The sequence below is a fragment of the Phaethon lepturus genome, unplaced genomic scaffold (genome assembly GCF_000687285.1).
Source record: "Phaethon lepturus isolate BGI_N335 unplaced genomic scaffold, ASM68728v1 scaffold1367, whole genome shotgun sequence".
Lineage (NCBI taxonomy): Eukaryota > Metazoa > Chordata > Aves > Phaethontiformes > Phaethontidae > Phaethon > Phaethon lepturus.
Window position 1 is genome coordinate 1 of NW_010549561.1, and position 25,778 is coordinate 25,778.

General features: G+C 47.3%; 1 protein-coding gene across 1 annotated transcript; it reads left to right on the forward strand.

The window, feature by feature from the left end:
• Window positions 1-5,511: 5,511 nt before the first annotated feature.
• Window positions 5,512-25,207, forward strand: RAD54L2 (RAD54-like 2 (S. cerevisiae); the record flags this gene model as incomplete). The annotated part of the gene is given in 21 exon segments (XM_010290276.1): window positions 5,512-5,710; window positions 7,148-7,245; window positions 7,248-7,274; window positions 9,468-9,599; window positions 10,378-10,610; window positions 11,104-11,286; window positions 11,563-11,696; window positions 12,978-13,174; window positions 13,698-14,040; window positions 15,723-15,900; window positions 16,509-16,760; window positions 17,378-17,496; window positions 17,806-17,921; window positions 18,918-19,017; window positions 19,378-19,583; window positions 20,869-21,044; window positions 21,816-22,012; window positions 22,127-22,323; window positions 22,798-22,887; window positions 23,437-23,529; window positions 23,745-25,207. Coding segments are annotated over 21 exon segments (4,259 nt in total), but the record flags the coding sequence as incomplete, so codon positions are not given.
• Between the last annotated feature and the right edge of the window lie 571 nt (window positions 25,208-25,778).

Consider the following 25,778-nt stretch of genomic DNA (forward strand, 5'->3'; position numbering starts at 1 on the left):
TGAGCTTCCCCCTTGCTTTTGCCTACACTGTCCTTGAGGGGTTTCACAAGGAATTTCCCGTTTCCAGCCTTGGGGTGCTGAAGTGTTTCCGTAATGCCGCCTCTATGGGAGGATGCTCTGTACAGACGCTTCTCCTCCGTTCTTGCATGGCATCCGTGCAACAGCTGTACCAGTTGCATACAGAGAAAGAATGTTCTGACAATATTTTATATTCCACAGCTGAATACAGGACAAGCCAGAGCACTCTGACTGTTGCCAGCCTCTGAGATGATTGCTGTGCCGCAGTTAGAGAACTGCTGTTCTTAGGTGCCGAGCACAGTTGAACTCTGGCATCACCTACACACCCCTCCAGTGCCCAGTGCACTGGGGAAACAGCACATAACCCCAGAGCACATCTTCCAGCCTGTCAGTGCCTTTGCAGGCGGGCTTGCTTTGCAGAGTCACTTCTCTAGCCTTTGGCACAGTTGTAGTTCAGTGTGTCAGTGACTGCGGGTGTTGCAGCTGGAGCCATGCAATTAGTCTTTTTGTGCCATCCCTCAGTGCTCCTCCCATTCTTGCTTTGACAGCTCAGTACCGGCTGTAGTAGTACTAGCTAGTACTAGCTAGTCTCTGACAAGCTATTGCCCGCAAACTGCCTGGAAGTTCCCAGAAAGCCTGCAATAATATTTAACTGGTCCTTGCTCTTTGTGCAGGACAAGAGAGAGCTCCAAAAGAAAGAATTAACTCCTCGCTGCTCTTGCATGCAGCTACCTTCCTCACCGTGCATGCACATCCCTGTCTTTAGAGTAAAGAAATAATGCCCAAAGACTCAGCAAAATAGTGCTATTCGGTATCCTGAGTTTCTGTAGTGAAATGATTTTAGAAATAAACAATTGTCTGGTTTTCAGTGGTATATCTTCCCTGGAGTCATTGGAGGTACCCTGGCAGAGAAGTTGGCCTCCTAAGAGGAGGGTGTACCTCTAGCTAGCCGCATTATCTAGCTAGTAACTGAGGAGGCAAGGAATTAATTATCTTACACAATGTTTTGTCTGCTGTGGGGTCTCTTGCACCTTCTTGTGCAACAGCCTCAGGTAGGGGACCCTCAGGTCTTATCCTGAATGGCAATTTCTATACTCGAGGAGTGTTGGACTGTTGCTAGAGTGGTGGATGTTTACTTGTGTGTGCACAGATACTTGGACTTATCGAGGTTTGCCTTGGACCATGGAGATTGGATGCAGCTATAACACTGTTTCTCACACACCTCGGTGTCAGGAGAAGACTGTTAGTTGCAGAAAGCTCACACCCCAAAAAATGTACCTTCTGCTTCATGATATTTCACAGCAACCTGAGCCCCCTTGCAGAGCAGGCTGTATGTGTCAAGGGCAATTCACTGCTGGGGGGAAGATGCTAGAGAATACTCTTCGGGCTGCATCCCATGCTCTTTTATGGGAAGTTTGAGAATATTTTGCAAGGAGGTGGTGATGAGGTGAGTTTTTTAAGCTTGGGTGCAATAGGAAGTACCCCACTGTGGGACAAATCCTTGGCTATGTTATGCATCGTGAGTCACGCCTGTGTGCAGTGTTTAGGGGCAGCTCTAGCAGTTATACCATGGGGAGCACCTGAAGCAGAGTTATACAGAGCAGTCACGACTCTTTTCCTTACAGAGACTTCTCAACTGCGATATGCAAGTGTCGGTCGAGAAGCCAAACACCTCCCCCTCGCTTGTATGTACAGCTGGGGGTGGTCGCTGCTGCTTAGTGAGTGGAGAAAACGGCAACCCCTGGTCTCCTGCATGAACGAGAGCCATGCTGTCATCAGGTCTATTGGGTTTTGGTAGCACAGGCACATTTTAAACCTCTGCAGCGCATGAGAAAGGATAGTTGTGCCCCTCTTGGCGTTCAGGGTGCTTTGCAGGACAGTGTGGCTGGGTGCAGTGTGCAGGTGTCCATAACGGAGGAATGGCTTGGAGACACCTCAGCTCGTGAGCTGTAACCCACCTGAAGGAGCAGCTGCTTGACAAGCTCACTGTTTGCACTGATGCTATCACCGCTACCCTCAGGAGACCCTCTTTGTAGATCTGGTGCCTATTCTGGTGAGCACAGTGCAAAACATGCTGCGGAGCTGGTGTGAACCCAGCAGTTGGTGTTCCAGCTGATTCTCAACGTCCACAGTGTGTAAGTGTGGGTGGGTTAGATCCTCATCGGTGACCACAACTGACCCATGGCTGTCTTCTGCTGAGTGGACTTGGGCCTACTCTTTCGCCCAGCTGTGCTTGGCCATATGTGTCAGATCTCCCCGTGCAGGGCTGTGCTGGGTTGTTGTTACCCGTGGGCTGGCGGCAATGCTTTTCTCATTGAGGCAATGTGGATGACTGCCCAGGTCTTCCTAGAGTGCATGAACAGCTTAAGCATGATCAGGCAGTTGTCAACATGCAAACATGGCTGATGAATCTTTGTGTTGTGTAAAAAGCTACTTGTATAGCCATGTCAGAATAGCGTGTTGAGCTCCTATTACAAAACCATAATTGCATTTCTGTTGTAGATGTAGGCTTGGCAGAATTGGGGCAGGAATTATTCCATTGATTAACTGATGGGACCTGTTCAGCGAGGCTGTTCCCACACTCCCTCCAACCCAAAGACCAAACCTGTTCTTGTACAAAATGGGGTTTTGTGTGTGGCGTTATTGTTTCTTAATGTCTTTCTGTCCCAGTGTGGGTCCCAGTTACATAGCTTGGAGCTCACCACACTGGAGTGCAGCCACATGACTGCAGCGGGGAGTCTCGCTTTTCATATGCGGTCAGATTTAGGCTGTGAACACAATCAGGAGTTTAATACAAAACAGCAACAAAACAATTCCTGCTAGTAACTGCCAGTTCATGTCACAGGTGTGGTGGGAGCCATTGCGTGGTTAGATGGAAGTGACTTGTGATTTTACCATTGTGTTAGTTAAGCTTTGTGAAAAGCAGCTTTATTCATTGTAGTGGCAAGGACGGGACCAGCCTTGGGAAGCCGGCTGTCATCTGAATCCCACTGCGGCTGAATCAGTGTGATGTTTGGTAGTGCCACCAGCATGGAAGAGATCTCAGTATCTAGATGCGTATGTGTCAGGAATGTGGGCTGAGGCACAGATTGTGTTCCTCACCTCAGAACTTGTATTGGCAGGACAAACACCAGCCTGAGCTGGCTGATGAGGGCCTGTATTCAGTGCAGGGCCAAATTTATCATCAGATTTTAGGCTTCAGGCTCCTGCTCAGATGAGAATTATCTTTAAAAAAACCTGTCTGATCCAGCTGTGTGTAGGTTTCACCAGCGCTTGTATTACACGTGATTAAGAGGAAAGAAAAGTAAAATGCAGAGGTGGAATGAATATACATAGGGATTGCACAAGAGATATGAAAACATACAGAGGACACACGTCATGGCCTCACCTTTGGATTTTGTTAGCATCACCCTCGTCCTGAAGGCACTCCTTTCCCAGCACGGTGCGGGTGGCAGAGTCGCTGCCAAAGGAGGTGACATGGGTAGTTGCGGGGGCGTGAGGAGACAAGTGCTTCCTCTTCCAAACAAGCATGACTTTGTGCTTCTCCGATGCCTTGTTGAGGTCCCCTGGGCCCAGGGTGAGATGGCAGCAGTGTAACCATGGCAGTGTTTGTCCCTGGGATAGTCACTGGTTTAATGACTCATCCCGGAGAATGTGATCACATGTCCAGCCTCCCTGCTTCCCTTTGCCCTATTTCATCCAGTCTTTTGATCTAGTTATATAACCAGGAGTCGAGAGGGGTGGGGGGGGAAGGAAACAGTGCTGAAGAATTGAGAATTGCAGGTAATGTGACCAAAATGTGAATGTAGCGCAAATAGCGGAGCTGTTGTCTGGGAAGCCTGGGAAACTGGGTTTAGTCTCAGCACAGTTCTCTGCAAGTGAATGTGATGTGTGATGTCTGAGCTTGTAAGTTTATGGAGGCACGGTGGGAGGACAGGGCTCCAAGACCTTGGCTGTGGTAGGAGAACTATTGTGACTGTAGCAGCGAACCCCTTTGCCTTTATCTTCACATGCAGCATAACTCTTTCGTGCATTCATCATGAGATCTGTTTCATCACATCAGTTGTGGATACGTGTTCTTTTAGTATGTGTAGGACTTGCTGGGACTGATGTTCACAGAAATGTTTGAGCTGCTCTGCTGGTATTGCCCCATGGTGGGGTGAGCCCTGAAGTCCTAAATGGATTCTGACACAGGTTTCGAGCAAATGTAGGGGTGGATCAGGTGGGATGTCTGGAAAGGAAGCTTGCAAAGTTGGTGTTTTTGACCCAGGTGTGAATCTCAATTTTAAGAGGTGATACTGATGGTAAGGGTAATTTAATAGGCATATTGATGTGGCAGGATATGTAGAGGTGCCTGTACATGCAATGTGCCGTACTGAAGCATCCTTCATTTAAGCTCCCAACTTTTTGCGAAGGGATGCTCTTTGTCTCCAGATCCCACAGTCACAATGTGATGCTTGTTGGTTCTGTATTACTTCATCTGCCACATTCTTCTGCGCTGATGTCTTCTTTCCTTCAAAGTTCTGTCTAAGTGTCATTTCAGTTCAGTCATTAGCTCAGATACACAGTATAAGCAAGAAAGCTGATTATGAGATGAGGTTCAGGGTATCTCTGCCTGACACAAGGGGACAAGATGCTTCAAAGAAGCTATTACAAGGCTTGTCAGAAACAGTTTACTTCAAGGGAAGCTTTTGAACAGAAACATTTCCTTTCTTTGCTCTGCAAGCATTAGCTTGGTCACTGGCAGCCTGTTGAAGAGCAAAATGTCACATAGAACAAGGTGTCATTTTACATAGTGCTTTAAGACTGAAAGCAGACATTAGTGCAAGTCTGAAAATAGGAGGATGTAGAGAAAAAGGAGTACATGTGGTTATAATGTAGAAAGAATATTGCCACTTACTTTTTGTTTTTAAAAAAGCTTGCCAGAAGTTACCATTTAAATCATAAGAATGGAGCCTGGTGATAAAACCACTGAGCTGCTTGCTAAGCCATGACCCAGTGTTTGAACCAGATAACCTCTTGCATAGTATGTTCTGTTAACTTGGAAGATGGTTACACAGGTGTCATATAAATGGAAATTGCTGCCCCACTTGAATGTTGTGAAACAAAGAAAAAGAGAGTTGAGTTCCTTGTTTTAATCAGAGCTCATCGGGCTCCTGTAAGAAAACAGGCCCTTAGGGGCAGTAAGTGCTCTGTGTGGACTGAAATAGTTTTGCCTTGTTTTCTTGTCAGGACACTTTTGGGCTGTGTTGGGTGGTGTTAGTCTTGGCTTTCACAGGGAACAGACCCTTCTCCGTAAAACTTTTTAACACACTTTGAGTGGCACTGTTGGAAAAAAGCCCAGTTTTGACCCTCAGAGAAACATGCTTGCAGACAAGTGAGAATAGGCATCGTTGGTTCCCATTCAGCTCAAATCTTGATGAATGCTCATGTAAAAGCCAGCTGCCAGCCTGGCACAGTTGTTCTCATGTTGTTACCTCCTTGTCTTTTCAGACCAACCCCAGGAAGCAGTGTTCAGCGGTGACCATGTTGAACATGCGGAGGATGGAGCATGGCAGCGCTCTACTTCAACTACCTCATCTCAGAGTGAGCGGGCAGAGCGACACTTGCAGAACCAGCACAAGAGCCTGGCCTCTGAGGACACCAAAAAGAAGAGGGCTCAGAAACCGTCTCACATGCGGAGGAACATAAGGTAAACAGCAGCAGGACAGAAGGAGCTAGGGTCCATTATAGACTTTTGGGTAAAAACAGAATCTCTGGACTTTGCTTCTGAGCTACATTTTGCCACTGCTGGCAAACCAGATGGCTTTTGTTTTCCAAAACCTTAGGATTTCACCAGTGGGAGTAGTGATCTCAGACTGGAGTGCTGCATGTGGGTAGAGACTTGTTCGGTATTTCAAAAGAGCGAATATTTGGTTATGGAATATACTGCAAAAATTTTCTATTTGCTGCTGGCTTTTAAGACATGTAATTGAAAAACAACACCACCATTAAGTAAATTACCCAGTTTCAGATATCTGGTGATGAGGATCCTATTGCGAACAGCCTAAAATAAGTCCTTCCGTCTACTGTCCTGGGTTGGATACTTGTTGGCAGGAGTGCTTATGCTGTGACTGGTGACTGAAATGTTGTAAACCAGTTTCACCTGAATTCTGTAAAACAGTAATTGTTTGATTGTGTAAGTCGCTACATATATTCTGGGACAGGTTGTGAGGTGGTAATTCACTATGAAATTTTGTTCAAGGGGATCTAAAATGCTGAGAGGACCCATAATGGAGCAGGAACCCCTGTGGCAGCAAGTGACTCCTTTGCCCTGTGTGTAATGTGCTGGGGTCTTTGGTTCATATTTAAGCTTGTGCAGGTTGATTTTCTCAAAGCCAAAGGAACAAGTGTTGAGTAGGCCTTGGAAACTGAGACTTCATTAGGATGGAGGAGATGTCCCTGCAGTGTGGGGTTGGGTGGATTTAAAGGCTAGTTTAAAGCTGGATTTCACTCCTGCTTGTACTGCACCCTCTCTTCTGGCAAAAGAACCTTCATTTCCAGGGATGTGAAACTGAAGAGGGGGAAAAACAACTTTTGGAAGTAATGAAAGTTACCTGTAAAAGTAAGGTGCTTTGAGAGCATCCTTTGAAACCATTGTTAAAGCCATTAGAGGTTCTAGTTCCTAAAAATACTATGTCAGGGGAAAATCAGGGTGATGACATTTTGTGGGAGAACTGGTGCCTTTTCTTCCCATGTATCTTCTTTGCATGACTTTGTACATTTTTCTGTTTATAAATTGCATATGAATAAATAACATCCTTTCAGATAGAAGAACTAGTCTGTGATAACCTAGCTTTAGTATATACTTATCCACTCACATTTTTCTTCCTTTCATTATTTTGCTTCTGCCATACTTTTGTCTTTTCCTTGAGTAATAGTAGTGTTACCTGTAGTTGAGAAGCACGGTCTTGAAATATCTGTAAAATCTGTCTGTAGCTTTTGGCAATGATGTTCCTGGTCTGTGTAGCTGACAGACTACCTGGAGCTTGTCAGTCATCTTTTGAGCCAGCTGTACAGCCATGCAGGTTTTTGAAGAAATTGTTTGGGTGTAACCAAATCATCTTTCTCTGTTTGCTCCTGTGTTCAGAAAGCTGTTGCGTGAGGACCAACTGGAAGCCGTGACAAAAGCAGCCCAGCAAGAAGAGTTAGAGAGAAGGAAACGGCTAGAGCAGCAGCGGAAGGATTATCCACCGTACCCCTAGAGTTTCTTCCTGGTAAGCAGTGGGAGATGTCACTCAAAGCAAGATTTTTTTAAGGATAGAAGCTGAATGAAGAAGGTAGTGCCATGCTTGTCCATGATAGGACAAGGTGTAACGGTTTTAAACTAAAAGAAGGTAGATTCAGACTAGGTATAAGGAAGAAATTTTTTACGATGAGAGTGGTGAAGCACTGGCACAGGTTGCCCAGAGAGGTGGTAGACACCCCACCCCTGGAAACATTCCAGGTCAGGCTGGACGGGGCTATGAGCAACCTGGTCTAGTTGAAGGTGTCCCTGCTCATTGCAGAGGGGCTGGACTAGATGACCTTTAAAGGTGCCTTCCAACCCAAACCATTCTATGATTCTATGCTGCCCTTGGACTTTCAAGTGTAAACTCTTAAAACGGCAGTTCCAAACCACTTGTCAGTGCAGTGTAGTCAGTTCCACTTCTGAGCTAGTTCTGAATCAAGATACTGTGGCTGCATGGTGAAAGGTGCCAGGTAACTTTTCTTGAAGGTATTTTGACAAGTTAATTGTGTGTAAGTGGGGTGCTGGAACAGGTGTCTCTTGTCTTCCAACTTCAACAAATGCAGTTGATGGAAATGCCACGTACCTAGTCCAGATCATACTTGTACTGTGAATGGTCTGGTAATGCGTGGGTCTGGTACTAGGGATAGTGGAACAGTAGACTGGGTGTACTTAGTTCATGGTGTTAGACTGGGTGTACATATGTTTGTGCTGTAACCTTGTCCCTTCTTGCATGTTTCAGCAAGCAGTGAAATAGCAGGCAGTATAAATAGTTAAGAATCACCCTTGTCTTTCAGTGAATATGTCATCTTGCATTGTCTTCTAACCTGGATAATTTCAGTGATTTAGTTTATAGCACAGCCTCTCAGACTGGTGTAAGGGGCAGAGAAGGGCAATTGGAAGTTGTGTCAGGGGTGTCATGGTTTAACCGCAGCCGGCAACTGAGCACCACACAGCCACTCACTCCTCCCAAGGTGGGACGGGGGAGGGAATCGGAAGCGTAAAAGTGAAAAAAAACTGTTGGGTTAAGATAAGAACAGTTTAATGGTTGAAATAAAATAATAATAATGATGGTGATAATAATGATAAAAGTATATACAAAGCAAGTGGTGCACGATGCAATTGCTCACCACCCACCAACCGATGCCCAGCTAGTCCCCGAGCAGCAGTCCTCCAGACAGCTTTTTCCTAGTTTATATACTGAGCATGATGTCATATCATATGGAATATCCCTTTAACCAGTTTGGGTCAGCTCTCCTGGCTGTACCCCCTTCCCAGCTTCTGGTGCATCTCCAGCCTTCTCAGTCAGTAGAGCAGCTTCAGAGAAGCTGAAAAGTCCTTGACTTGGTGTAAGCACTACTTAGCAACAACTAAAACATCAGTGTGTTATCAGCATTATTCTCATACTAAATCCAAAGCACAGCACTATACCAGCAACTAGGAAGAAAATCAACTCTATCCCAGATGAAACCAGGACAGGGGGTAAGGAGTTCTTGAGCTGACTTTGCCTCTTGACAAAATGTATATTCTCCCATAAGTGTCCAAAATGTTCAAAACATTTTTACATGGGGGGAAGGAATAAGAGCTCCTTAAAACACTTTAACTGTTGTGGAGTAGGTTGCAGCCCCAGAAGAACGTCGTTGCATGCTGAGTCACTGCAGTGGTGCTTATTTGGTCCTGTTAGCTAGCCTCTGTCCCCACGTGGAAATACTTAAACATACAAACAAATGGTCTTGATCAGCCAATGTTGTTTATGATATGTGGGATATAATTATTACAGTGTCCCTACTAACAAAAGGCAGTTATCATCCCTTCGTCAGTTGGTACTTTCTCTGCTGGATGGAAAATAATTTTTACTTCTGAGACTCAAAAAAAAAAAAAAAAATTTTTTTTAAAAAAAAAAGGACTTTAGCATGTTGTTTGGTCAGTGTGCCCCAGCCAGGGCATGCAGTGGAGAGGCTGCCATCAGCAATGGTCTATTGTTTTGGCGTATTGAGAAAGGAGATTGTGACCCAGGAAGCTGAGTCATAGCAGTATTGTAGACAGTGAGAGTCTGTTATGGAAGATTCCAGGGCTAAGTTATTGGAGCAAAAGTGGAAGGAAATACTGTCTGGTTTCTGAGCAGTTTTGTCTCTTTCCCCATTATTATGAATTACTTATTGTTTGTAATTTATGTTTGTAGAGGACATCGTTTTCAGAACAGCAGAGGCTACCCAGCTCCCCCCTCAGGTCCTGGCTGAGGAGGTGATCTGCCTAGATAGTACCAGCAGTGGCAGTGAAGATGATGCTAAAGATAAAAATAGCATTAAAGACGGTAAGTGACCAATTGCCTCAGCCTGATCTTCTCTCAAGATGCTGTTTATTTAGCCACAAGCTTGCTGTTTTCATCTATTCAGATGCTCCAGTAGTGAATAACTTTAGGTTTTTGTAGGGCTATTGTTTTCCAAATATATGGCTACTTCTGGCCATTGGGTCCTAAACTGACTTTTATAACCTGACCTATCAGGCACTTTGGTGAACTTGTGTTTATTTCTGCTTTATAAATGCACTAAATTTTGCTCAGTGCTCTGTTGAAGAATGCTTACATGAGATGTGGCATCATCCTGTGTGTATAAAAGGAGCATCTGAGTATTCAGATGTGCAACTGAAAGTGAGTTTTGTCCCATCCCTTGTCCCAAATGGATCTAACCTGACTGCTTTATGCCACTCTGGTAGAATACTTCTGCCTGATTTCCTTGCTGGTCCTTAGATATTATATCAACAGATAAAATGCATGTTTGGGTTTAGGAATTAAGAAGACATATGGAGGAGAACATAAAACACTTAAAGAAATGGCCTCATGTTCTATTTGGATCAGCCCAAATTAACATGCTCTGAAACATGGGGAAACTCATGCTTTTATACGCTGGCCTGGAGGGCCTGATGTGTGCCTGTACTGTGCCTCCTTGTTCAGAATAGGTCATTAGGCCAGTGTGGAATTGCAAAAGGTGGAAGCCTTATTTTCCAGATATGAGGGTTTTTTCCATGCCTGATAAACCCTGACATCAAGTTAACCTTTGCCCTTATTCTCTCCTGTTTTGGTTACTTTACAGAAGTGATTGAGTTGAGTTCAGGAGAAGATGATGCCCTCCAAATTGTGGATAGTAGTGACTCTGGCAATGAAGGGGAGGAGGATGGCAGTGAAGAGAGCAGTGGCTCTCATGTGAATGATGCCTTAAATCAGTCAGATGCTCTGGGGCAAGTCATTGTGAACATCAATCATCCACCGAATGAAGAGGACATTTTCCTGGCTCCCCAGCTTGCACATGCAGTAAAACCTCATCAGGTACGCTTTATGAGCCTCGAAAATGCAGTGAATTCAGGCAAGCCTGCCTTGTAATCTCAGCAGAACTTCTTTGGTGAGCTCTGTGACCAGTCTGGTTGTGGTGGCGGCTGTTGTGGACGATCAAATGATAAGGACAAGTTAAAGGAAGGCTAGGGTTGTGTCTAACTTTGGCTATTGTTATCATCAGACTTTTGTAAATTTAGATGAACATTTTAAAAACAAAATTCTCTTTATAAACAAACATCAACCCCAATTCAGATTCTCTGGCTACAAATTAATTTTGATTTATTGTTATATTCTCAGAAAGTTTTATGAGTGTCTAAAAACATTGACTCTGAGTCTTCCCTAGATTGGAATGCTGTAGTGAACTTGAAACATCCCCTTTATATTTTCATGGTTTATGCAATCCAAATGTGCTTGCCACTCTGTAAATACATACCCATCTTGTTGTTTTCTCCTGCCATTCTAATACATTTTCTACTTTTCTGTCTAGATTGGTGGGATACGATTCCTGTATGACAACTTGGTCGAGTCCTTGGAGAGATTTAAAACCAGCAGTGGGTTTGGGTGTATTTTAGCACATAGCATGGGCCTGGGCAAGACCATACAGGTCATCTCTTTCTTGGATGTACTTTTTCGGCACACAGAGGCAAAGACTGTTCTTGCCATTGTACCTGTAAGTAGTCCATGTGAAGGGCTGGCTGAGGGGCTTCCTTGCACTACTTCTTTCTTTGCATAGAGAAGACTGATTAATGACCTGTCTCACATCAAGCTCTGTCATACCCTTGCTCTTTTTCTCCCTCTTTCATTCCCTGTGTCCCTGAGTTTGCATGCTGTTGTCTGCTTCTTCTGTCTGGGCACAGCTGGGTGTCATTCCATATTCTCATTTCTGCTATTAAAATCCCAAGTGACTCAGCTGCGTTTTTAATCCTTCCATGGCTAACTTTTTCAGGTGAATACCCTCCAAAACTGGCTAGCAGAATTCAACATGTGGCTCCCACCACCTGAAAACCTTCCTGCTGATTATAACTCCAAAGAGGTCCAGCCCCGCACCTTCAAAGTCCACATCCTGAATGATGAACACAAGTAGGTGCCAGTAAAAGCCCTTTTGAGCTCTTAGACTGTGTCTTACAGAATTGTTATCAGAATTGCTGTTGCAGACTGTTTAGTTTGGGCTAATTCTGTGCCCTCAACTCCCAGATCTTTCCCACTCTGCATTTGTTGTGGATGCCAGCTTGAGGGAAGGATTTTGGTACCTGGGAGAGATTTACTGACTCTTTCATTCAATATTTATATCTTGTACTTCCTTCTCACACTGCTGACACACCTTCCTGATCTTCCATATATCTCTTCCTGAGATCAGGAACCAAGTTCCAGAGAAAAAGCTTACTTCTGCAAGCAGTAGTGCTGTGATTTGTTTCTGGCAGTGCAGTGCTAGTCCTATCAGAGTCCCGGGATTCCTGAGGCATGTGCCCCTTATACCATGTGTCTCTTGTGTTTTAAATGTGTTTTTTCTTGAGATTTTTTACACACTTAGGGATTCCTCTACCTGACACTGTGACTTTCTGTGAATTGTTGTCCTTGAGGGATTCTGGCAAGTGATACAAAGCCTCTTTGTACAGAAAGGAGGGATCACTGATTGCAGTTACAGCCTGGTGTGGAGTGTATTCTTGGCTTGTGGATCTCTGCTTTTTTCTGGGTCATTTTTCTTGCATGGGTCAGGACAGTGTAGTGATCCTAGGGAACTCTCAGTTCATTGGCTGTGTTCATACACTTATCTGTTAAGGTCTTCACCTCCCGGGTGGAATGTACTTTGAATCTGCTGATGCTGCTCAGGCCATGTGTTTACTATTGGATGGGATCTGGTGTGCTCTGGGAGGATTGAGTGAGGACAGTGCCTTGATCTGAACTAATTCTCAGCAGGCTGGCAGGGGAGGAATAATTGAGAGACACTAGCATTGGACGAGACAACAACAAGGGATAAACAACTAGATGATTACAACAATGTACATTAGTGGCTTGTTCTGAAAATTGTTTTTGCAGAGGCAGTGTCCTCAACAGCTCTTTAAAAAGGATGTTCTCAAGTTTGATATGCTTTTGTACATGACAAACTTCTACAGCTCGGTTCCTGTAAGGATTTGTCATTTTCAACCCTGCTACCCATGGCACATAAAAGGCTTTTTTCGTTTCCTCTGTACCAGATTGTCTCCTAAAGAAACTTCATTGTATTCCTCTGTCTGGTTTGATATGAGACAGTGCTTTAATTACTGAATGGGTCTTTTTTTTCTCAGCAGACTCCAATCCAGTGGTTCAAACTGAAACTGGAAAGAAAACTTAGTTTATTTGGTTTGTTTGTTTGTTTTGCAGGACAACAGCTGCACGTGCAAAGGTGGTGAATGACTGGGTGATAGAGGGTGGTGTGCTGCTGATGGGATATGAGATGTACCGTCTCCTCTCACTGAAGAAGTCCTTTGCCACTGGCAGGAAGAAGAAAGCAAAGAAACAAGCTGGCCCTGTCATTATTGACTTGGATGAGGAAGACAGGCAACAAGAGCTTCTGAAAGGTGGGAGGCCAGTCCTCGAGGGAGTGTGATCCTATTGCCCAGCTGGCTACCAACTCTGGCAGCATGGGGAAACAACCTATAACTTGCTTTTAGTATCCCTGACATGATCAAACTTTGCTGGGCAGGATTGTGTCTTTGGAGACAGAAGGTTGTTGAGCTGGCTGAGTCTTTAATTTCTTGCAATAGCTGCGAATAAGCACGGAAGTCAGTACACTGAGCTTGGGGATTTGTCTGTGTGAGATGTGCCAGTCTGATCTGATGCAAGACACCCAACTTCATGTAATGCAGGTCATTGGGCAGAAACCAAGGGGCAGTCATGTCCGGTCATTACCACATTATGCTAAATCGGAGCTAGTGTCTAACCACATTTTATCTCCTGAATCAGCCTTGCTTTCTGCCACCTGTGAATACTGCTTTTTTTGTCTTTCAGAGCTATCCCTCTTTTTGTGAAGTTGGTGACCATATAAAATCAGAACTTTGCCTTATTCGTCTCTAACTAACACTTGATGTTCCTTGTCCCCAGGGATTGAGAAAGCTTTGTCTCGCCCTGGCCCAGATGTGGTTATTTGTGATGAGGGACACCGGATAAAGAACTGCCATGCCAGCACTTCACAGGCCCTGAAGAACATCCGCTCCCGCCGGCGGGTGGTGCTGACTGGCTACCCGCTCCAGAACAACCTCATTGAGTATTGGTGCATGGTAGACTTTGTCCGACCGGACTTTCTAGGCTCACGGCAGGAATTCAGCAATATGTTTGAGCGCCCTATCCTGAATGGGCAGTGTATTGACAGTACCCCTCAAGATGTCCGTCTCATGAGGTATCGCAGTCATGTCCTGCATAGCCTATTGGAGGGCTTTGTGCAGCGGTGAGTCCACAAGGAGTTCTTAACAGTGTAGTCCATGCAAACAGCTCCTTCATCCCAAATTAGCCTGCTTGTTTGCTGAGTTTATGGAGTACGGCTAATCATGCTGCCTTATAGAATCATTTAGGTTGGAAAAGACCTTTAAGATCATAGAGTCCAACCATTGACCTAACACTGCCAAGTCCACCACTAAACCATGTCCCTAAACGCCACATCTACACGTTTTTTAAATACCTCCAGGGATGGTGACTCAACCTCTTCCCTGGGCAGCCTGTTCCAATGCTTGACAACTCTTTCAGTGAAGAAATTTTTCCTAATATCTAATCTAAACCTCCCCTGGTGCAACTTGAGGTCATTTCCTCTTGTCCTATCCCTTGTTGCTTGGGAGAAGATACTGACACCCACCTCGCTACGACCTCCTTTCAGGTATTTATAGAGAGCGATAAGGTCTCCCCTCAGAGAGCCCCTCCAGGCTAAACAACCCCAGTTCCCTCATCTGCTCCTCATAAGACTTGTGCTCTAGACCCTTCACCAGCTTCATTGCTATTTCTCTGGACACGCTCCAGCACCTCAATGTCCTTCTTGTAGTGAGGGGCTCAAAACTGAACACAGTATTTGAGATGCAGCTTCACCGGTGCTGAGTACAGGCGACAATCACTTCCCTACTCCTGCTGGCCACACTATTTCTGATGCAAGCCAGGATGCTGTTGGCCTTCTTGGCCACCTGGGCACACTGCTGGCTCATTCAGCCGCTGTCGACCAACACTCCCAGGTCCTTTTCTGCCAGGCAGCTTTCCAGCTACTCTTCCCCAAGCCTGTAGCATTGCCTGGGGTTGTTATGACCCAAGTGCAGGACCCAGCTCTGAGCCTTGTTGAATCTCATACAATTGGCCTCAGCCCATTGATCCAGCTTCTTAGGCTTGAGTTTTAAACCTTATCTGTCTTTGTGGGAGGATCTTAAGCATACAGAGAAAACTACAGAGGAGATTCTTAGGTTAGCAGCTCAAATATTTCTTTCAGAATCTCTGTCTTGTTTAACTTGGTAACTGCAAAGTAGTCCTTATGGCTGTTTTGCCTTGGGGGTAGAAATAAAGTTGGTTTGCTTTGGTACCACAGACTCCGATAATGGAGAACACCACCTCTAACTGCACCAAAGTGGCCTCAGGTTTATTTTGATATCTTAATAGCTAATTTGGATGTGCACTTTTTGTCATTCTCTGCCCAAGGATCTGTAAGTGTTTCATGAACCCTCAGTTATGAAAAGTGACAGTGTCTCCACCACTCTGGAAACAAATCATCTTTGTTTCTCAGAATAGGGTTCTAAGATGCTGGACCAGTGATTTGGATGGAGTGTCTCAGTCATCTGCAGAGCTAAAAAGAGGCCTTAGGTCTTATTTCTGTTAGTCAACTGCCATGGAGAACAGGACTTTCATCACCCTCTTAACACTGTGACCTGTGCTAGAAGTTTGTAATGTTTGAGATATCTGTAATTGTGCTTACAGTTGGTATTTGGCTGCAGGGAGAGTATCTTGGAAGTGTCATGCATTAGAGAGGCAAGCATCTAGAGGTCTTTCTCCCTGCAGCCGGGTGGGCAAGAAGTCAAAATCCTGCCTTATAGGCAGTTGCAGAGACATCAGATTGGGGAATTCCCTCTATTTATCTCTCTCTCTTTCTTTCCTCCACAGGCGAGGCCACAATGTGCTGAAGGTTCAACTCCCATCTAAGGAAGAACATGTCATTTTGGTACGTCTATCAAAGATCCAGCGGGCCCTTTATACGGAGTTCATGAACCGGTTCCGAGATGCAGGCAACAGTGGCTGGCTCGGACTGAACCCACTCAAAGCTTTCTGTGTGTGTTGTAAGGTAGGTTTTGGCAGGAGATGCAACAAAATATTCTAGTTATGTAAGGCAAAGGCAGGAATATGAGTCAAAACAGGAGGTGAACGTGTGGTTGGCCAGGCACATCATCTCTCTCCAGAGTGCCCTGCAACGGCCCAGCAGAATTGTTATCCCCACTTCCAGAACTGGGGTGCAGGGGTGTTAAATGTCTTTTTCAAATTTGTGCAAGAAATCTGCAGCCATCAGCTGAACCAGTACTGGGCTGATACCTTAACCATTTACCTGCTGCAATGCAGACAAGCAGCTTCTTTTGCATTTGTGCTGTGTGGGATGCGCAGTGGCCTTCTGGTTTGTTTTCAAGCAAACAATTTGGCAGTTTTAAAGTCAGGAGAGCCTTGTTTAAGATGGTTTATACCTCGTGTCATGGCAGAGTCACGTTTTCTGTTTTCACTACCTTAATGCAGTCAGACTGGTTTTCTCTGCAGTGCTTTACAGTTCTATGTGGGGATGGTGAGGAGACGACTGAAGTATTAGTTCTTTCCTTTGAGTAACTGTGGAGGCTTTTAGTCTACAGTCATTGGCAAGCAGCAGGCCAGTGCAGGCCTAACCACATTGTTTTCTTACCCCTTCAGATCTGGAACCATCCAGATGTGTTGTATGAAGCTCTGCAAAAGGAGAATCTGGCAAATGAGCAGGATTTGGATGTGGATGATCTTGGCACAGCAAGTACTAATTCCCGCTGCCAGCCTCAGGGAATTAAAGTCAAAACAGAGAGTAATGCTTTGGCATCACCAGTTGGAGAAGCTACCAATAGCAAGTTCCTCCAGAGCGTTGGCTTCAACCCTTTTCAGGAGAGAGCAAATCAGGTCGTTACTTATGAGTGGGTGAGTACCACTGATGGAAAACTCTTCATGTGGAGAGTTACAGTAAACATAGGCTAGATACTTACTCTGAAAGACTGCACCTCTTTTTGTTAGGGCAGTTTTCTGAAGTAGAGCTAAGAAAAGACTCTTCTGTTTAAGAGTTGGGGATTTGTCTCGCATTTTCTCTACCACAGAGCATCTTGATAAGCATGTCTGCATGTTGCTGGGTAGGGGTTTTAGGACTCTCGTGAGGCAGGAGTGCACGCAGCACTCTTATACGATTGTTTTCATCTGACCAAAAAGTCTGTGGGCTTTGTTATTCTAAAAAGGGTATTAGGGTGAAATTTGATCTAGACAAGATGGTAAATCTAGTGGGCTGAAGGAGAGGTCTTGAGATAGAGTGGAGAGTCATGAGAGGTTAGGAGGATGTTCATTCATCCACACTCCAAGAAGTTTGTCATTTGGAGCTTCTGCAATAGGAGGTAGCAGCAGTAGTTGGGAGTAACACTGTCACCTCAACCTGGCTGGATGTATATAACCTCTCTGCAATGACTTATTTCTCTCACCTTGAGACAGGATTGTTGAACTAAACAGGGAATGAGCAACTCCACCTTTAATAGTCTCCCGTTTCTCGATAGGCCAAAGACATCTTGTGTGATTACCAGACGGGAGTCTTGGAGAACTCACCCAAGATGGTGTTACTGTTCCACCTAATTGAGGAAAGTGTGAAGCTTGGAGACAAGATCTTGGTCTTCAGGTAAGCAAAGTATCAACAGCTGATCCTGTGCTCACTAAACAGTGGAGTAGTTGGACCCCTCCTGCTACTAGGAGGTTGTTACATGGGCTGAATGGTGTGGCAGTTTCCCTTTTGTCCTTTTTTGTATTAGATCCTGGTTTTCCTCCATGGATTTTATACTTCTGCCACTATCAAGTTTACTAGTGAGAGGTGTGCTGCCACAGACAGGGTTTGGCAACCGTCAATGCTGTCACGGTTGGGGAAGAGTTCTGATTCTCCACTTTTGCTGCTGTGGGGGCTTTCTCCTGAACAGAGATCTTGATTTTGCAGCCAGAGCTTGTCCACCTTATCTGTCATTGAAGAGTTTTTGGCAAAGAGACCAATGCCGAGTCCTCCAGGCTCAGATGGAGGACTTCACAACTGGGTCCGAAACATCAACTATTACAGTGAGTGCAGCCAGTCCTCCTCTCTTTTGGTGTGACAGTGTTTGATCCTCTGTGGTGGACTAATTCCTGAAAGTCACCCACCATCTTCTTGTAGATGTCCCTGGGTGTGAAAATGCTCTTCTGAAGCATTCTTCTGATTGTTCATACTTTAGTTGCTTGGGAAGATGGTGTCAGTTTGATGCAACTAGCTGAGAATTTCTAAATCCTCTTTTTGACATCTTACTCAGAAGATGTCTAACATCTTCAACATCTCACTTACACACAAGTGCTTTTTTAAGTTGTGAAACATACCTTTTGCTTCCTGTTTGGCTATTTTCTAGATCTCGCTTCCTAAACCAGAATCACTGTGGAATGCTTGCTGTAGCTTGGGGCCGTGAATTCCTCTTTGCTCTTCCCCAGCTATAAATCTTGTTCTGGCCTGGGTCGTTGCTTTGTGTGGCTACTTTACAGGCCAGGACTGAGAGGAGCAGTGGATATGTTGTTCGTGATTTTTGCAGAGCTGCCAGAAGCAAGCTGCTGCCCAGGAACAGAGACATGATACCCCCTGAGCTCTCTGTGCTCAGATCCAGTCTATGGAGTTTTACCAAAGGCTTTCACAATTTCGCTTTCCCTTGGCTCCTCGAGCTTCCAGCATACATGAGACCTTTGTGCCTGCTGCTCTTGCTTGCTGTCTGTCTTGCCTAATACAGAGCCTTAATGTGCTAGGTGTGTTGTAGCACTCACAGTCTTGGCCTTGCCAAGCTTGAGTAATGTTTTGCTTGCTCTTCCAGTTGAACAAATCCCAACCCAACTAGCTTAGCTGCATTGCACCTGCCTGGCTGGGCAAATTAGAGGTACAGAGTGGTACAGTTGAAGTCCTCGAGTGCATGACTTAAGGAAAACCCAGAATTAGTTGGGAACCAGTGCCAAAGCTTAGTGTTTGGGAAGTGGTTTTGTTCTGAAGGGATTCCCCCAAACATACAGAGCTTTTAAATGTGTCCTTAATTTCCTTCTCAGGACTGGATGGCAGCACCTCTGCCTCGGAAAGGGAACGACTGATTAACCAGTTCAATGACCCCAGCAATGCCTCTGTTTGGCTCTTCCTTTTGTCCACACGGTAAGTTGGCTGGAGCAGAAGGGTGCAGTGGAGGACTCACACTGCTGCTCTGTATGCATATGAGTTTCCAATTCTTAACTTCCTTCATAATGTGCTCTCAAGACTCTGTGAGATGATAGTGCCATCTGCTTCTGAATTCCCTAGGGGTGTAGAATCCTCAGGGATTCTTGCGTAGGCCTTAGTCCTCTGCAACGACTTAACAACAGTCTTGGAAAGCAAACATGGGTTTGAAGTTGCGTGTATGACTGGAAGGAAACTTTCCATAGATGCCTCATGGACTCTTGGCTGTGATTACTGTCCTGCCTAGAAGCTTTGAATATTGGCCAAGGCAGTGATTTGAAATTTGCCTTTAATTTCCAGTGCTGGGTGTTTGGGTGTCAACCTCATTGGAGCAAACAGAGTAGTGGTGTTTGACGCTTCCTGGAACCCATGCCATGATGCCCAGGCCGTGTGCCGAGTGTACCGCTATGGGCAGAAGAAGCCATGCCACATTTACAGACTGGTTTCTGATTACACCCTTGAGAAGAAGATCTATGACCGTCAGATCTCCAAGCAGGGCATGTCAGGTAAGTGTGGATGGATATGGCACTCCACTCTTGGCTTTCACTCCTTTTAGCTCCTTTAAGTCCTATTTCTGTGGTGTTCCTAACCTCTTTTTTTCAAGGTTGAAAACCAGACAGCCAAAGAAGTGACAGAGAGTATTCTAGGGCTATGTTTGATATTTATGAGCTGTCAGTGACATGAGACCCTGAAGGAATTCATGGCAGAGTAGTAGGGGTTGTAGAGCCAGCATTCTGCAGCAGAGTTGTGCTACCAGTCCAGTGAAGTGCCATTTACCTTCCCTGCTACTCTCCTGGCTGCTACAAGAGACTGGAGACTTGGGGAGATGGTCATCCTGGTTTCCCCTGTGCCTGGGTATTACTTCTCTTAAACTGGGCATTACTTATTAAATAGCTCTGTACCTCCATTTCCCCAGCAGCAAGAGAGGGGAAAATACTGAAATTAAAATATACATTGATACGTTTAGTGCTTGCTTAGGAGCCAAGAATAATTAATTTATTCTAGTTCTGACCTGCCCTTGTACCTAAAGTATCTTTTTGGCTTGTGCTAGCTGTCGAGCTGCTCTTATAGAGCATGCAGCTGAGGGTTATGGTGACCTAAAAAGAGTTCTACTGCTTGTGTCCTTCTTCATCTCGAAACCCAGCTCTAGAAGCAGCAGCCCAGTGTGATCGGCTCAGTATGCTGTCTTACACTTGAGGTGGAGTCCTATGGCAGCTGGCCTGGCTCCCAGGAGAGTCCTGGGTATGGATGTTTTCTCCATGTGCTCCCATTTGCCCTGTGTGCAGGAAGGAATGTCCAAGGAAAACTTTCTGGCTTTTGTGAGGGAGGGACAGTGGCTGCTTTTCTTGGCTTTTGACTAAACAGGGTTCTATGAAGTTCAGCACCTGGTTATTAACTTGAGCATTTTCGTGGAATTTGTGGGAGGGCACGTACTGATGTGGCTGCAGTTCTGTCTCAGGGCTTGTGTGTTTTCAGCCTTGCAATGTGAGATGGGACACCATCTGTAATTAGCTTCATGTTCCTGCATGCCAGGAGCTCAGTGACCTGCACTGCATTGCTCTGCACTCTGGAGCACAAGGTGTTTGTCAGCCTGACTTGATCAAACAGGCTCATCTCTGAACATGGCTGATGATTTTTGTCCCTGCCCTGATGTTTACAGAAGGCTTCTGAGGATCATGCAGATTGCAAGGAGGGAGGTCTATTAGGACAGGACTGTAGTTACTGCTGCCTGCTGCCCTTCCTATCTCTTCCCTTCTCTGCTCACTCTTTTCCATTCCCTCTCTTTTCCAGATCGGGTGGTGGATGATCTGAACCCAGTGCTGAACTTCACCCGACGGGAGGTGGAGAACCTGCTGCATTTTGTGGAAGAGGAATCTGACCCTGCTCAGCTCTCTCTCAATGCAAGCAAAATGAAGGAGTCTGTTCTACAATTAGCCTGTCTCAAGTATCCTCACCTCATCACCAAGGTAAGACCAACCTGCTTCCTTGCTGGCACAGCACTGCACAGGCAGGAGTAGGTCTGGAGGAGTCTGGCTTTGTGATGGGGACATGGTGGCAAGAACACATCTGTATACTGGTAGGAAGAGGTAAAAAGTCCTCTAGAGAGGCCCCTAAAAGCCCAGCCCTCCCTGCGATATCTTCTCTACATTTAGAGCCACCTCTGTCCTGGACAGGTTTGGGGGCAGGTTGTAGGGCACCCCTTTCTTCAACTTGGTGCTGTGCCAGGAAGGTAGCAGTGGCCTTATCCCAGCTTGCTGCCAGCTCTCTTCCTGGGGTGGCTTTAAAACAAAGCTGGGATAGCCAGCACCCACCTGTGTTATGAATAGTTTCACTGGTGGGGTGGTGCTGCAGAGTCGGCCTGTGGCTGGGTGCCATGGGACTCTGGTGGCTGTGTGACAGCTCGGCAGGCTCTGTCCTTGCGCTCTTAGCCTGGCCTTTGGCTCAGGGTTTTGCTGCGTGCTTGTGGTAAGCAGTGGCCTTGGCTGGGCAGGCTCAGCAATGGTGAGCAATGGCTTAGCTGACTCTTGTCACTCGTCAAGCTGAGCCTTGGACACACACAGAGCGTTGCTTCATGCGTGTTTCGCCATGAGCAGCTCTGCCTCCCAACGCTCCTCTTCCCTGCTCCAGGCTGGGATGGAGACAGCGCTGATGCAGGGACTGAGTGGCTTCCATTTGGGGCATGTTGGTTCCCTCTTGTGGTGTGTTGGTGTCAAAACCTCAGTGCTGTGGGGTTGCAGGAGCCTTTTCAGCATGAGTCACTGCTGATCGACCGGAAGGAGCACAAGCTGACCAAGGCAGAGAAGAAAGCAGCCAAGAAAAGCTATGAGGAGGAAAAGCGAGCATCCGTCCCCTACACCCGGCCGTCCTACGCACAGTATTACCCAGCCAGTGACCAGAGTCTGACAAGCATCCCTGCCTTTAGCCAGAGGAACTGGTGAGTACCTGCGTCTTCCCCTTCTTCCCATGCTGTAGACATGAAATGAGGGGGTAGAGGACACTTAGCCTTGTCAATGGGGGCACTGCACTTTCCTCCCTTCTCTCTCACTAGGCGACCAGCCCTCAAGGGTGAGGACAAGCCAGTGGCAAGCGTCCGCCCAGTTCAATCCACTCCCATTCCTATGATGCCCCGGCATGTTCCTATGGGCAGCGCAGGATCAACCTCAAGTTCCAACCCCGCTGTCAACTTCCCCATCAACTATCTACAGCGAGCTGGTGTCCTTGTGCAAAAGATTGTCACCACCACAGGTGAGTTGCTGATGCTCACAGTGAGTTGAGTTGTGATGCCCACAGTGAACTGAGGAGCAGAGTTGTTGATGCCCACATGAGCTGTGGGCAGACGGGCATCAGAGCCACTGATACTGCCTCTCTGCATTCGAGTGGTTTCCCTGTACCTGGAGGACTTTCCCTGCAGCTGTGCAAGGGACATGGGCCTGGCAGTTGGGAGTGAACTCCCCATGAAAGGGCATGCAATACTGTCACCAGTTGTCCTTGCTGGGATAGGGGAGATCCTGTGCCAGAGCTGCATGGCTTTTGCTTCCTTGCAGCCTCTGCTGCCTTCCTGTGCTGCTCAGAAATAAACCCAGGACTTGCTTGTAGCACAGCGCATAGGGGAGACAACTGCACTGCAAGCAAAGGGCTTCCGTGGTGCTCTTCTCAGCTTCTGACTGTGGCTGGAGTGTAATTTCATGGACACTGTTTTGTTTCTTCCCCTACTGCCAGATATTGTGATTCCGGGTACAAACACATCCACTGATGTACAGGCAAGAATCAGTGCTGGTGAGAGCATCCACATCATCCGAGGGACAAAAGGTTAGTCCCTCTGTTTTGGTAAGACTTGTGGATATGGTCCTAGCCATTGCTAATTAGCAAAGAAAAGGATGTAAAAGCATGAATCAGTCCCTTGAGAGGAAAAGAAACAAGAGGAGGAGGAGATCTGGACTCTGCAGTTGCTCTATTACAGCCCATGTTTTGGGTGTGCTGTTGTAATGACACTTCAGGGCTTTTTCTCTCCTGCCTCTGAGAGGAGCTGTTGAACTTCGTGGCTGCGTGTTTCATTCTCACAACGCCCGCTGCGTGTACTGGGGCAGCCAAATACTTCCCGGTGCTCCCAGGGCAAACTTAGTCCCAAGCATGAAGTTCCACATTTCCCACCACTGGGAGGTGGTGAGCTCCAATCTGGGAAAGCTGAAAGGGTGGAAATGGGGAGTGAGGAAGGGGGCAGAAGCCCCCCACTGATCTCCCTGCCTGTACTGTGGGCCTGGCCTTACGCAGCACTGCTGTCCTATTCCTGCCCGGGCAGCCTTGCGGGCTCATGGATCCATGGAAACGCTGAATGAGGTTGCTCTGCCTCTGTTCCAGGGACGTATATCCGGACCAGCGACGGGCGGATTTTTGCTATCCGGACCACTGGGAAGCCAAAGGGCAATGATGACCGTCGGACAGCTGCCTCAGGTAGGGGCTTGTGAGTGCTGTGTGGGGCTTGCTGATGGGCTTTCCTACCCAAGCATCGAGCGGTGTTCCCTGGCTGCCTTCTATCACGCCTGTGTTCGGAGCTGACCCCACAGACTCCCCATAATACCCCTGCCTTCCTTTCCACTGTTGCCTCTTGGCCCCCAGGATTTTCTCCAAGGTTGTCTTTCTCACCTGCTCCATCTCCTTGTTTCCAGGCTCCCAGAGCTCTTCACTGGAGTCCACAAGCAATGGCAGACACAGTGCCTCATCACCGCAGCTCCCCAGCGCGGAGGAGCTCACTCGGCCCATATCACCCGACAGCCCTGAGATCATCAGCGAGCTGCAGCAGTACGCGGAGGCAGCAGCTGCCCGGGAGTCGCGGCACAGCTCTCCCAGCACCAACGCAGTGCAAGGCCACCCTGCTCGCATCGACAACGCGCCCGGCTTAGCAGCCCGAGGAGCCGAGCAGCGCGTGGGGATTCACTGCATGGCTCCTTCCATATCTTCAGCCCTGCCGGCCACCAGCCAGCCCATCGATGCCCACTCGGTGTTGGACTTACGGGGCAACAAGCGCAAGTCGACCTCGCCATCTGCTCCGGAGGAGCAAGCCCACAGGCAGCAGAAGAAGCGCCAGTTGCCATCGTCCGTGCAGCCGTACGAACACGGGTACCCCGTCTCTGGTGGGTTCGCCATGCCTCCTGTCTCTTTAAACCACAACCTAACCCATCCATTTGCCTCCCAACCAGGAAACTCCTTGTACATGGGCACTGGCTCCTCTTATTACCAGCTGCCCAATTTACTCCCAGACCCTCATCTGGTGTTCCCTGTGACTACTGACCCTCTGCTGACAGCCGGCACCGCCAGCTCTTCTGCTGCTACCTCAGCCACCGCCAGCGTCCCCTCATTCATGATAAACCCTTCTCTGACGGGGGTGCTGCCCAATTACTCGCTTCCCTTCACGCAGTCACTCCTGCCCGAGCCCAGGATGTTTGCTCCTTTCCCAGCCCCCGTCTTGCCTAGCAGCCTTCCCAGGAGCATGGCATCTGCCTACCCTGGCTACATGTCCCCTCACTCGGGCTACCCGGCCGGGGGCCTCCTTCGGTCCCAGGTGCCTCAGTTTGAACCCCAGGAGGTCCCAGAGGTGGGATGCAGCTCTAATGATGAGGACAAAGACGACGATGTTATAGAGATCACAGGGAAATAGTGGGCCCAACCCCTGCTCGGTCTCAGCTCCGCCAAGAGGCAAAAGTTGCAGGACCTTTTTGGGAGTCAGGATTTCCCCTCTGGGCCATGGCAGTGGGTGGAGAAGGATGCGAAGGGTGTGGCGTGGGGGTTGTTTTGTTCTTTTCCTTTTGTTTTGTTGTTTTTTAGCTGTCAAGGATCTGAATTGTATTAGGGGTTGGGAGATGGGAGGGGGAGAGAGTGGACCTGCAAGGACTGGGGGAGCAAGAGCCAAGGGAGGAGGGAAGCAGCAATGCAAACCATAGGAGTGCCTCCCTCCCACGCTCTGTCTGTCTGTCTGTCTGTTCTCTTGTCTTGTCTGGAAGGGGGAGGCTTGGTGTTGCAAGTCACTGCCCTTCTCAGGCCTGGAGGCGCGGGCTTGACCGTTGGCAGGGCCGAGCTCCCTCTCACATGAACTGCCTTATCTGTGAACTTCTCTCCCTTCGGGAGGTATGGGCTGGGGGGTGACTTTAGCAGAGGTTGGGGACAAAGTGTTTTTACTGGGGAGGGAGTGGGGGGCTTCTATGTCGTGTATGTTGGGGGGGGGGGTTGATGTAAAAAAAAAAAAAAAAAAAAAAAAAAAAAAAACAAAACACCCCAGAAACGATTTGTCATCCTCTTCAAATTCACATGAATCTAGTGTGAGGGCTCCAGGCAGGCTCCTGCTGCGGCGAGGGGGGCAGGTGCTGGCAGGGGGCTCCCGCGGCCCTTCTGGAGGGTCCCGTCCAAGGTAGGTCAGTCCTGTGGTTCTGATCAGCTCTGTGTGCCGGATGAGTGGAGCAATCCTAAACATTTTGGTGACTGTCAGAGGGGAATCCTGGTGACTTCCCCGGCTCTGTGGCCCTGCCAGGCTGTGTGAAGGCCCTGTCTCACCCACCGTGGCCCACCAGATCCGGGGGTAGGTGGTCTCGCTGCTGTTCTGAACAGCACCAGGCAGTGGAGGAGGTTGGGAGGGGACACTGGACCACGTGCCAGTTGCTGTTGAATCTGTGATTGGAGCGATTTCCCCCTGCACAGAATCTCTATAT